The 13,708-nt window shown below is 48.1% G+C and overlaps 1 protein-coding gene across 1 annotated transcript in view; it reads left to right on the top strand.

The window, feature by feature from the left end:
- LOC110525177 (extracellular matrix protein FRAS1) overlaps positions 1-13,708 on the top strand; it is a 312,474-nt gene that overhangs the window by 201,355 nt on the left and 97,411 nt on the right. The window contains exons 33-35 of the mRNA XM_036979249.1: positions 1,523-1,639; positions 1,921-2,035; positions 4,624-4,761. Of these exons, the coding sequence (XP_036835144.1) occupies positions 1,523-1,639; positions 1,921-2,035; positions 4,624-4,761 (370 nt within the window). The remainder of the gene's footprint in view (positions 1-1,522; positions 1,640-1,920; positions 2,036-4,623; positions 4,762-13,708) is intronic.

Here is a 13,708-nt window from a genome sequence, read left to right as displayed (position 1 = left end):
GTCTAAAGGTATAACCCTGTCCTGTCTAAAGGTATAATCCTGTCTAAAGGTATAACCCTGTCTAAAGGTATAACCCTGTCTAAAGGTATAACCCTGTCCTGTCTAAAGGTATAATCCTGTCTAAAGGTATAACCCTGTCTAAAGGTATAATCCTGTCTAAAGGTATAACCCTGTCCTGTCTAAAGGTATAACCCTGTCTAAAGGTATAACCCTGTCTAAAGGTATAACCCTGTCTAAAGGTATAACCCTGTCTAAAGGTATAACCCTGTCTAAAGGTATAACCCTGTCTAAAGGTATAACCCTGTCCTGTCTAAAGGTATAACCCTGTCTAAAGGTATAACCCTGTCCTGTCTAAAGGTATAACCCTGTCCTGTCTAAAGGTATGACCCTGTCCTGTCTAAAGGTATAACGGTCCCTCTACCCTGTTCCTGTCCCTTTACCCTCCTTCTACCCTGTTACGGTCCCTCTACCCTGTCACGGTCCCTCTACCCTGTTACGGTCCTTCTACCCTCCTTCTACCCTGTTACAGTCTCTGTACCCTGTTACGGTCCTCCTACCCTGTTATGGTCCTTCTACCCTCCTTCTACCCTGTTACGGTCCTTCTACCCTCCCTCTACCCTGTTACGGTCCCTCTACCCTGTTACGGTCCTCCTACCCTGTTACGGTTCTTCTACCCTCCTTCTACCCTGTTACGGTCCTTCTACCCTCCTTCTACCCTGTTACGGTCCCTCTACCCTGTTATGGTTCCTCTACCCTGTTACGGTCTCTCTCCCCTGTTACGGTCCTCCAACCCTGTTACGGTCCTTCTACCCTGTTACGGTCCTTCTACCCTGTTACCCTCCTTCTACCCTGTTACGGTCTTTCTACCCTGTTACGGTCCTTCTACCCTGTTACAGTCTTTCTACCCTGTTACGGTCCTTCTACCCTGTTACAGTCCCTCGACCCTCCCTCTACCCTGTTACGGTCCTTCAACCCTGTTACAGTCTTTCTACCCTGTTACGGTCCTTCTACCCTGTTACAGGCCTCTACCCTGTTATGGTCCCTCTACCCTGTTACAATTCCCCTACCCTGTTACGGTTCTGCTACCCTGTTACGGTCCTTCTACCCTGTTACAGTCCTTCTACCCTGTTACGGTTCTGCTACCCTGTTACGGTCCTCTACCCTGGTACGGTCCTCCTACCCTGTTACGGTCCTTCTACCCTCCTTCTACCCTGTAACCCTCCCGCTACCCTGTTACACTCCCTCTACCCTGTTACGGTCCCTCTACCCTGTTATGGTCCCTCTACCCTGTTACAATCCCCCTACCCTGTTACGGTTCTGCTACCCTGTTACGGTCCTTCTACCCTGTTACAGTCCTCCTACCCTGTTACGGTCCTCCTACCCTGTTACAGTCCTCCTACCCTGTTACGGTTTTCCTACCCTGTTACAGTCCTTACATAATAGTAGTTATATACAGTATGCTGAATCTTGCTGAAGATAAAGGTTTGTTGTGATGATTCAAAATGGCCTCATCTTCTTCCAGGTGACCAGTGAGGGTTCTCCAGACACGCTGAGTGATGATCAGACCTTCACCATCGGAGTGATGCCTGAACTCCCAGGGTTCCCCCAGCTAGCACCTGCCTGTGACCTACAGATGACTGTAAGGGAGAAACAGGGCTAGGGGGAAAATCTCACTGTGGCATAGGCACCAATGATTGTGTGTGTGTGTGTGTGTGTGTGTGTGTGTGTGTGTGTATGTGTGTGTGTATGTGTGTGTGTGTGTGTGTATGTGTGTGTGTGTGTATGTGTGTGTGTGTGTGTGTGTGTGTGTGTGTGGGTATGTGTGTGGGTATGTGTGTGTGGGTATGTGTGTGTGTGTGTGTGTGTGTGTGTGTGTGTGTGTATGTGTGTGTGTGTGTGTGTGTGTGTGTGTCCATGCAGGCTCTGGAAGATCGTGTGACCGTGCTAACACCCACAGATTTGTCCTTTGTGGACTCTGAGACTCCCAGTGAAAAGCTGGTCTACAACATCACCAGACCCCTACCTCAGGAACAAGGTAATCTACACACACACACACACACACACAAATACAGTACATCCATCTCACACACACTTCTCAATACAGGAGCAGACAGGAGGGGACAGGAGCAGACAGGAGTGGACAGGAGCAGACAGGAGGGGACAGGAGACGACAGGAGCAGACAGGAGGGGACAGGAGCAGACAGGAGCAGACAGGAAGGGACAGGAGCAGACAGGAGCAGACAGGAAGGGACAGGAGGGGACAGGAGCAGACAGGAGGGGACAGGAGGGGATAGGAGCAGACAGGAGGGGACAGAAACAGACAGGAGGGGACAGGAGGGGACAGGAGCAGACAGTAGGGGACAGGAGCGGACAGGAGCGGACAGGATGGGACAGGAGCAGACAGGAGGGGACTGGAGCAGACAGGAGGGGACAGGAGCAGACAGGAGGGGACAGGAGGGGACAGGAGCAGACAGGAAGGGACAGGAAGGGACAGGAAGGGAAAGGAGCAGACAGGAGCAGACAGGAAGGGACAGGAAGGGACAGGAGCAGACAGGAGGGGTCAGGAGGGGACAGGAGCAGACAGGAGGGGACAGAAGCAGACAGGAGGGGACAGGAGGGGACAGGAGCAGACAGGAGGGGACAGGAGGGGACAGGAGCAGACAGGAGCGGACAGGAGCGTACAGGAGCGGACAGGAGGGGACAGGAGCAGACAGGAGGGGACTGGAGCACACAGGAGACGACAGGAGACGACAGGAGACGACAGGAGACGACAGGAGCGGACAGGAGGGGACGGGGGGGAAGTACTCATGTAAACTACTTCATATCCACTGTCAAAGACGATGGAAGGAGGACGCCCAGTTAGAACTAACTATTACTACAGTGCCTTGCAAAAGATTTAATGTAATTTAAATACATTTTTTGGGGGATTTCATGTAATGGACATACACAAAATAGTCCAACTTGATGAAGTGAAATTTAAAAAATTACTTGTTTCAAAAAACAAAACAAAAAAATAAATAGGAAAAGTGGTACGTGTGTACAGTATGTATTCACCCCCTTTGCTATGAATCCCCTCAATAAGATCTGGTGCAACCAATTACCTTCAGAAGTCACATAATTAGTTAAATAAAGTCCACCTGTGTGCGCACTCTGTGTCAAGTGATCTCAGTATATAGTATATACCTGTTCTGAAAGGCCCCAGAGTCTGCAACACCACTAAGCAAGGGGCACCACCAAGCAAGCGACACTATGAAGACCAAGGAGCTCTCCAAACAGGTCAGGGACAAAGTTTTGGAGAAGTACAGATCAGGGTTGGGTTATAAAAAGATATCCGAAACTTTGAACATCCCATGGAGCTCCATTAAATCCATTATTAAAAAATGGGAAGAATATGGCACCACAACAAACCTGCCAAGAGAGGGCCGCCCACCAAAACTCACAGACCAGGCAAGGAGGGCATTAATCAGAGAGGCAACAAAGAGACCAAAGATAACCCTGAAGGAGCTGCAAAACTCCATAGTGGAGATTGGAGTATCTGTCTATATGACCACTTTAAGCCGCACACTCCACAGAGCTGGACTTTACGAAAGAGTGGCCAGAAAAAAGCCATTGCTTAAAGAAAAAAATAAGCAAACGCATTTGGTGTTCGCCAAAAGGCATGTGGGAGACTCCCCAAACATACGGAACAAGGTACTCTGGTCAGATGCGACTAAAATTGAGCTTTTTGGCCATTAAGAAAAACACTATGTCTGGCGCAAACCCAACACCTCTCATCACCCTGAGAACCCCATCCCCACAGTGAAGCATGGTGGTGGCAGCATCATGTTGTGGAGATGTTTTTCATCAGCAGGGACTGGGAAACTGGTCAGAATTGAAGGATTGATGGATGGCGCTAAATACAGGGAAATTCTTGAGGGAAACCTGTTTCAGTCTTCAAGAGATTTGACACTGGGACAGAGGTTCACCTTCCAGCAGGACAATGACCCTAAGCAACACTCGAGTGGTTTAAGGGGAAACATTTACATGTATTTGAATGACCTAGTCAAAGCCCAGACCTCAATCCAATTGAGAATCTGTGGTATGACTTGAAGATTGCTGTACACCAGCGGAACCCATCCTACTTGAAGGAGCTCGAGCAGTTTTGGCTTGAAGAATGGGCAAAAATCCCAGTGGCTAGACATACAACAAGAGACTTGCAGCTGTAATTGCTGCGAAAGGTGGCTCTACAAAGTATTGACTTAGGGGGGTGAATAGTTATGCACGCTCAAGTTTTCTGTTTTCTTGTCTTATTTCTTGTTTGTTTCACAATAAAAAATATGTTGCATCTTCAAAGTGGTAGGCATGTTGTGTAAATCAAATGATACAACCCCCCCAAAAATCTATTTTATTTCCAGGTTGTAAGGCAACAAAATAGGAAAAATGCCAAGGGGGCTGAATACTTTCGCTACCAGTCCAGCTGGAAATCTGATTTTAAGATAACCCTTAACCTTAGCCACTAAACCTAACCTTTACTTAAATTGATACCAAAAAGCTATATTCTTTTTCAGCCAATTTTGACTTTGTAGCTTGTACACGTATTAGGAAGCCCCGAACACGGGATCCATAATGAACTGACGTCCTCAGGTTCTGTGGAACATCGTGACAGACCCTACAACTCAGTGTCCTTCTTCACCCAAGCTGACGTTAACCAGGGCCGGATCCTGTACCGCCCTCCGCAGGCCCCCTCTCACCTCCAGGAGCACTACCAATACTCCTTCACTGGTGAGTAAACACCAATGACTGTATACACGACAAAGCCATCGATCACGCGACACCATTCATTCCTATGTGAATGTTCCATAGCACATTGAAGGTAAATGAAGTCGGTTAAGATGGAGTCTCATGGAGACATACCATGCGCCGTTTGAAGTATTCCAGGAAGTGACTTTGCAGGCTAGCTCAGTGCTGCCCCCTCTCATTGAGCAACTGAAGTTGAAGGCCAACCTGGGTACTGCAGGCCTCCGTTAGCAACCTCGGAACAACCTTCCGTTAGCAACCTTATCTACTCTGTGTGGTTTTATTTAAATAATATTTGGGTCAAGGACATACAGTACATCAGTTGCATTAGAACCAATTATTGGTACCATGATTGTTTTATTTTTTACAATTATTTACACAAAGATTGCCGTTCTTCCATTCACTATGATGGCGGATCCTGTTTTCCATAAACAATGCCTGCAGTACCGCGGTCGGCCTTAAACTCCTGTGGCTTCAATGAGAGGGAGCAGTCGTTCTCCTCTGGTACACACACACACACACACGCTCTAACCACTAGGCTACCTGCGTTTCAGGGAACTAGATTACTTCTGGTTACTGGCCCAACGCTCTAACCACTAGGCTACCTGCGTTTCAGGGAACTAGATTACTTCTGGTTACTGGCCCAACGCTCTAACCACTAGGCTACCTGCGTTTCAGGGAACTAGATTACTTCTGGTTACTGGCCCAACGCTCTAACCACTAGGCTACCTGCGTTTCAGGGACCTAGATTACTTCTGGTTACTGGCCCAACGCTCTAACCACTAGGCTACCTGCGTTTCAGGGACCTAGATGACTTATGGTTACTGGCCCAACGCTCTAATCAGTAGGCTGAATAAAAACTTGCTAAACTGTCGAAATTCATCATTTTGACATGTCCCTTCTAGGAAGATTTTAACCCACTTATTCCCAAAATGTCTCCAAGTTTGACCATCGTTGTAAAGGCCCAGTTATTGTTGCTGCTTAGACAAAGTCATTTCTGAAGACTATTATTTATATTTAATGTAATTAAGTGATGCATTTACATCTGTCCCTCAATTTTAACCCAGTTATGCCCCAAAAAATATTTACCCCTTTAAAAGTGAAATGATTCACTGCAGATGACATCGTTTGAGTCTTCTGAACAGCATGGTATAAAAGTCAGTCTTCTTGTCAACCCCTTTGTCCCTCATTTCATGTTAGGAAACTTGAATTTGATTTAACCGTTTATTATGTGTGGAACATACTGTATGTGTAAGTCCTAATTTCATGAACACCATGTGGCCCCTGCATGTTCTTCACCACATGAGGAGTAATGGCCGATCTTCACCTAAAACATCAACCCTGTTATCGTCCACCTTGTTATCGTCCACCCTGTTATCGTCCACCCTGTTATCGTCAACCCTGTTATCGTCAACCCTGTTATCGTCAACCCTGTTATCGTCAACCCTGTTATCGTCAAACCTGTTATCGTCAACTCTGTTATCATCAACCCTGTTATCGTCAACCCTGTTATCGTCAACCTTGTTATCGTCAACTCTGTTATCGTCCACCCTGTTATCGTCAACCCTGTTATCGTCAACCCTGTTATCGTCAACCCTGTTATCGTTAACCCTGTTATCGTTATTGTCAACCCTGTTATCGTCCACCCTGTTATCGTCAACCCTGTTATCGTCAACCCTGTTATCGTTATCGTCAACCCTGTTATCGTCAGCCCTGTTATCGTCAACTCTGTTATCGTCAACTCTGTTATCGTCCACCCTGTTATCGTCAACCCTGTTAAAGGCCCAATTAACTTCATCAGTTTGATATTATATGTGAGTTTATTTGTACAAGGGATACTTAAACGATAAGACAATGTTGGATTTTTCGCAAACATGCTTTTAAATAATAGTTAAGAAGTTACACAAGTGTCTGTCAACAGAGTTAGTACAAGTCAGTGTGGTACAAGTCCAGATACAATGCTCTTAATTCATATGATTTTAATGTCTGAGATGGCGAAAAGGGGTTTTTCCCGTAGGCTAAACATATCCTCCGTACAATTCAATGTTGAAAGAACAGATTTTTTTAAAGAACATGAAATTAAAATTAAAATAACATTTAAAATAACATTTCTTTAAAGTTTGCATGTCCTAAAGGCTCCCACTTCGTGGAACGACCCAGTTATTTACTTCAACTTTATCTCCATTCATGCTCTATTTTGCCTGGTAACGGTGACTTAGTTTAGTAACTTAGATTGACCATCCTCTACGTGTCTGTGGTACAGAAGAAGATGGACGGAAGTTTAACCGTATTAAATCACCGTGTATTGTTTCCTCTAGGTCTCCCAAAATCGCTGAATATCTTTTTCACAGCTATATATTATATTACCTCTACGGCTGTGGCTTAGAGAGGAGGGCAATCATACACTTCCTCTCCACCTCCTCCTCCCCTCGTCCTCGTCCTCCTCCATTCGTCCTCATCCTTCTCCTCCTGCTCCTCTTCTCTTGCCCTTCCCCTCCTCCTCCTCTTCTCCTTCTCTACCTCCTCGTCTCCTCCTCCTGCTCCTATCCTCCTTCTCCTCCTCCTCCTCTCCTCGTCATGTTCCTCTCCCCCTTGTCCTCCTCTCCTCCTCCTCCTCCTGCTCCTCTCCTCCTCTCTTCCTCCTCTCCTACTCCTCTCTTCCTCCTCTCCTCCGTCTCTTCCTCTTCTCTTCCTCCTCTCCTCCTCCTCCTCCTCTCCTCCTTCTCCTCCTCTCCTCCTCCTGTTCCTCTCCCCCTTCTCCTCTCCTCCTCCTCCTCCTCCTGCTCCTCTCCTCCTGCTCCTGCTCCTCTCCTCTCCTCCTCCTCATCCTCTCCTCCTCTCCTCCTCTACTCCTCCTCTTCCTCTTTCTCCTCTCCTCCTCCTCCTCCCCTCCTTCTCTTCCTCTTCCTCCTCTCCTCCTCCTTTCCTCCTCTCCTCCTCCTCCTCTCCTCCTTTTCCTCTCCTCTCTCCTCCTCTCTTCCTCCTCCTTCTCTTCCTCCTCCTCTTCCTCCTCCTGCTCCTCTCCTCCTCCTCCTCTCTTCCTCCTCTCCTCCTCCTCTCTTCCTCCTCTCCTCCTTCTCTTCCTCTTCCTCCTTTCCTCCTCCTCTCCTCCTCCTGTTCCTCTCCGCCTTCTCCTCCTCTCCTCCTCCTGCTCCTCTCCTCCTGCTCCTGCTCCTCTCCTCCTCTCCTCCCCTCTCCCCCCTCATACTCTCTTCCTCCTCTCCTCCTTCTCCTCCCCTTCCTCCTCTCCTCCTCCTCCTCTCCTCCTTCTCTTCCTCTTCCTCCTCTCCTCCTCTCCTCCTCCTCCTCTCCTCATCCTGTTCCTCTCCTTCTCTCTTCCTCCTCCTTCTCTTCATCCTCCTCCTCCTCCTCCTCCTCCTCCTGCGCCTCTCCTCCTCCTGTTCCTCTCCTCCTCTCTTCCTTCTGCTCCTCTCTTCCTTCTGCTCCTCTCCTCCTTCTCTTCCTCCTCCTCTCCTCCTCCTCTCCTCCTCATGTTCCTCTCCTCCTCCTCCTCCTCCTCCTCCTCCTCCTCCTCCTCCTCTCCTCCTCTGGTTCCTCTCCTCCTCTCTTCCTGCTCAATCTCTACCCCCTCCTCCTCCTGTTCCTCTCCTCCTTCTCCTCCCCCTGCTCCTCTCCTCCTCCTGTTCCTCTCCACCTCTCTTCCTCCTGCTCCTCTCCTCCTTCTCTTCTTCCTCTCCTCCTCCTCCTCCTCCTCTCCTCCTCCTCCTTCTCTCCTCCTCCTGTTCCTCTCCTCCTCCTCCTGCTCCTCTCCTCCTCCCCTCCTCCTGTTCCTCTCCTCCTCCTCTCTTCCTCCTCCTTCTCTTCCTCCTCCTTCTCTTCCTCCTCCTCCTCCTGTTCCTCCTCCTCCTCCTCCTCCTCCTCTCCTCCTCCTGTTCCTTTCCTCCTCCTCTCTTCCTCCTCCTTCTCTTCCTCCTCCTCCTCCTGCTGTTCCTCTCCTCCTTCTCCTCCTCCTGCTGTTCCTCTCCTCCTTCTCCTCCTCCTGTTCCTCTCCTCCTCCTCCTCCTCTCCTCCTCCTGTTCCTCTCCTCCTCCTCTCTTCCTCCTCCTTCTCTTCCTCCTCCTGTTCCTCTCCTCCTCCTCCTGCTCCTCTCCTCCTCCCCTCCTCCTGTTCCTCTCCTCCTCCTCTCTTCCTCCTCCTTCTCTTCCTCCTCCTTCTCTTCCTCCTCCTCCTCCTGTTCCTCCTCCTCCTCCTCCTCCTCTCCTCCTCCTGTTCCTTTCCTCCTCCTCTCTTCCTCCTCCTTCTCTTCCTCCTCCTCCTCCTGCTGTTCCTCTCCTCCTTCTCCTCCTCCTGCTGTTCCTCTCCTCCTTCTCCTCCTCCTGTTCCTCTCCTCCTCCTCCTCCTCTCCTCCTCCTGTTCCTCTCCTCCTCCTCTCTTCCTCCTCCTTCTCTTCCTCCTCCTCCTCCTGCTGTTCCTCTCCTCCTTCTCCTCCTCCTGCTCCTCTCCTCCTCTCACTCAATCATGATTGTTCTTTCCTCCACCATACCTTTACACCCTCGTTTCATCCCCCTTTCTGTCACTTCACTGATCCTACTTGAGTGGGCTCTCTCCTCAATCGTTCTGTAAAAAAAATTCCGTCAAGGTTGTTTATGGGTCTATCCAGGAGAGATGTGATTTTTGTTATTTTTGTCTCTCGCTCTGTCTCTTGCGCTCTCGATCTCTCTACTCTCGTTCACTCCCCTCTCTCTCTCTTTCTCTCTCTCCTCCTCCTGCTTCTATCCTCCTCCTCCTCCTCCTATCCTCCTCCTCCCATCATCCTCCTCCTCCTCCTCCACCTCCTCCTTCTCTTCCTCCTCCTGTTCCTCTCCTCCTTCTCCTTCTCCTTCTCCTGATCCTATCATCCTCCTCTCCTCCTTCTCTTCCTCCTCCTGTTCCTCTCCTCCCCCTCCTGCTCCTCTCCTCCTCTCCTCCTCCTGTTCCTCTCCTCCTCCTCTCTTCCTCCTCCTCCTCTCCTCCTCCTGTTCATCTCCTCCTGTTCCTCTCCTCCTTCTCCTCCTCCTGCTCCTCTCCTCCTCCTCCTGTTCCTCTCCTCCTCCTGTTCCTCTCCTCCTCCTGTTCCTCTCCTCCTTCTCCTCCTCCTGTTCCTCTCCTCCTTCTCCCCTCCTGCTCCTCCTGTTCCTCCCCTTCTCCTCCCCCTCCTCCTCCTCCTGTTCTTCTCCTCCTCCTGTTCCTCTCCTCCTCCTGTTCCTCTCCTCCTTCTCCTCCTCCTGTTCCTCTCCTCCTTCTCCTCCTCTTGCTCTTCCCCTCCTCCTCCTGTTCCTCTCCTCCTTCTCCTCCTCCTGTTCCTATCCTCCTCCTCCCCCTCCTCCTCCTCCTGATCCTCTCCTCCTCCTGCTCCTCTCCTCCTCTCACTCAATCATGATTGTTCTTTCCTCTCGATCATGATTGTTCATTCCCTTTATTTCATCTCCTTTCCATCACTTCACGGATCCCACTTGATTTTTTGTCTGTCTCTTGCGCTCTCGATCTCTCTACTCTCGTTCACTCCCTCTCTCTCTCTCTCTCTCTCTCTCTCTCTCTCTCTCTCTGTCTCTCTCGCTCTCTTTCTCTCTGTGTCCCTCTCTCTCTCTCTCTCTCTCTCTCTCTCTCGTTCTCTCTCTCTCTCTGTCTCTCTTTCTCTCTGTGTCCCTCTCTCCCTCTCTGTCCCTCTCTCCCTCTCTCTCATTCTCTCTCTCTCTCTCCCTCTCTGTCCCTCTCTCCCTCTCTCTCGTTCTCTCTCTAGCCACGACTGTCTCTCAGAACCAAAGTTCTGTCCCTACCGGTTTAATTAATGGTGCTGGGTTTCTGTCTGTTCTCAATGACACTGTACATGCTGTATACTTAGCTGACTGTGTGTCTAGATACATCTCTTCTCTATTATCTTCATTCTGTACGCAGCCGGTACAGCCAGCGCAACAGAGTACGGTAACTACAGTCTCTAGTAACTACGGTAACTACAGCCAGTGCAACAGAGTACGGTAACTACAGTCAGTACAGTAACTACAGTCAGTAGTAACTACGGTAACTACAGCCAGTGCAACAGAGTACGGTAACTACAGTCAGTAGTAACTACAGTCAGTACAGTAACTACAGTCAGTAGTAACTACAGTAACTACAGCCAGTATAATAACTACAAGAGTACAGTAACTACAGTCAGTACAGTAACTACAGACAGTATATTAACTACATACAGTATATTACAGTAACTACAGATGTTACATTACAGTAACTACAGACATTATATTACAGTAACTACAGACAATTTATTACAGTAACTACAGACAATTACATCAGTATTTAGTTTTTTTTGTGTGTTATTTCTTACGTTATTAACCCAGAACGATTTTTTTGTGTTATTATATACAGCCGGTAAGAACTGTTGGATATCAGAGCGGCAGTAAGTCACCAGCATTACGACCAGCAATACGGCTTTCCCGAATTGGATCCTTTGTTCGTTCCCCCCAGGGCAATTGAACTTATCCTAGAGGCTGCTCCAAGAAGCCCCCGGCAGAGAAGAGGTATTCAGAGTGCAAATTGGAAACCACATATCCTGAGGCCACATTTTATTGTAGCTGGGGATTTTCACAAAGCAAATTTGAGGAAAACGTTCTATCAACACATTGACTGTAGTACAAGGCCCTCCCCTAACCTCCCTTTGGCAAATCTGATCACGAATCAATTTTCTCCTTCCTTCCTATAGGCAGAAACTCAAACAGGAAGTACCCATGCTAAGGTCTATTCAACCCATGCTAATGTCTATTCCAATCGGAATCAATGCTTCAAGATTGTTTTGTTCACGCGGACAGGGATATGTTCCGGGTAGCCTCTGAGAATAACATTGATGAATACACAGATACGGTGACTGAGTTCATCAGGAACTGTATAGAAGAGGTTGTATCCACTGTGACTATTAAAACCTACCCAAATCAGAAACTGTGGATAGATGGACGCATTCGCGCAAAACTGAAAGCGCAAACCACCTCATTTAACCATGGAAAGGTGACTGGGAACATGGCCGAATACAAACAGCATGGTGATTCCCTCCGTAATGCAATCAAACAGGAAAAACGCTAGTACAGAGACAAAGTGGAGTCGCAATTCAACGGCTCAGACACAAGGGTCTACAGACAATCACGGACTACAAATTGAAAATCAGCCATGTCGCGGACACCGCCGTCTTGCTCTCGGACAAGCTAAACACCTTCTTCGCCTGTTTTGAGGATAACACAGTTCCCAAAGACTGGAGGGCTCTCGTTCTCCGTGGCCGATGTGAGTAAGCCTTCCCTCGCAAGGCAGTCGGCCAAGACGGCAATCCTAGCCGCATCCTCAGAGCATGCACAGACCAGTTGGCTGGAGTGTTTACGGACATATTCAATCTCTTCATATCCCAGTCTGTTCGCACTTGCTTCAAGATGTTCAGCCATTGTTCCTGTACCCAAGAAACCAAATGTAACTGAACTCAATGACTATCACCCCATAGCGCTCACGTCTGTCATCATGAAGTGCTATGAGAGGCTACCTTTACCTTTACCTTACCCTAGACCCCTTCAATTTGCTTACTGCCCCAATAGATCCACAGACGATGCAAATCGCCATCACACTGCACACCGCCATAACCCATCTGGACGAGAGGAATACCTTTGTAAGAATTCTGTTCATTGACTACAGCTCAGCATTCAACACCATAGTACCCTCCAAGCTCATTATTAAGCTTGGGGCCCTGTGTCTGAACCCCACCCTGTGAAAATGGGTCCTGGACTTGCTGACGGGCCGCCCCCAGGTTGTGAAGGTAGGAAGCAACACCTGCACTTTGCTGATCCTCAACACGGGGTTCCCACGAGGGTGCGTGCTCAGCCCCCTCCTGTACTTCCTGTTCACCCATGACTGCGTGACAACGCACGCCTCCAACTCAATCGTTAAGTTTTCAGACGACACAACAGTAGTAGCCCTGATTACCCACAACGATGAGACAACCTACAGGGAGGAGGTGATGGCCCTGGGAGAGTGGTGTCAGGAAAAGCTGTCATCAAGGAAAAGGGTGGCTACTTTTAAGAATTGTTCGGTTACTACATGATTCCATATGTGTTATTTCATAGTGTTGATGTCTTCACTATTATTCTACAATGTAGAAAATAGTAAAAATAAAGAAAAACCCTGAATGAGTAGTTGTGTCTAAACTTCTGACTGGTACTGAATATGTTCAGAGAAACAGTCAAGCGTTGTGAGATCCTCAAGAGTTTCCGTTCTTTAATATCTATCATTTTAGCTTTGATTTTGTTTCTTTTCCCCATCTGTCCATTTTGACTTGTTTATTTCACCTTTCACACTGTACCGTTAATACTGTACCTTTCATACTGTACTGTACCTTTCACACTGTACCGTTAATACTGTACCTTTCATACTGTACCTTTCATACTGTACCGTTGATACTGTACCTTTCACACTGTACTGTTAATACTGTACCTTTCATACTGTACCGTTCATACTGTACCTTTCACACTGTACCGTTAATACTGTACCTTTCATACTGTACCTTTCATACTGTACCGTTGATACTGTACCTTTCACACTGTACCGTTAATACTGTACCGTTCATACTGTACCTTTCATACTGTACCGTTCATACTGTACCTTTCACACTGTACCGTTAATACTGTACCTTTCACACTGTACCGTTCATACTGTACCTTTCATACTGTACTGTACCTTTCACACTGTACCGTTAATACTGTACCTTTCATACTGTACCGTTCATACTGTACCGTTCATACTGTACTGTACCTTTCACACTGTACCGTTAATACTGTACCTTTCACACTGTACCGTTAATACTGTACCTTTCATACTGTACCGTTCATACTGTACCTTTCATACTGTACCGTTGTTATTGTACCGTTCATACTGTACCTTTCATACTGTACCTTTCATACTGTAC

The sequence above is a fragment of the Oncorhynchus mykiss genome, chromosome 6, assembly GCF_013265735.2.
Source record: "Oncorhynchus mykiss isolate Arlee chromosome 6, USDA_OmykA_1.1, whole genome shotgun sequence".
In the NCBI taxonomy this organism is placed as follows: domain Eukaryota; kingdom Metazoa; phylum Chordata; class Actinopteri; order Salmoniformes; family Salmonidae; genus Oncorhynchus; species Oncorhynchus mykiss.
The sequence above is the reverse complement of the archived record's forward strand: the minus strand, read 5'-3'. Positions and strand labels throughout refer to the sequence as shown.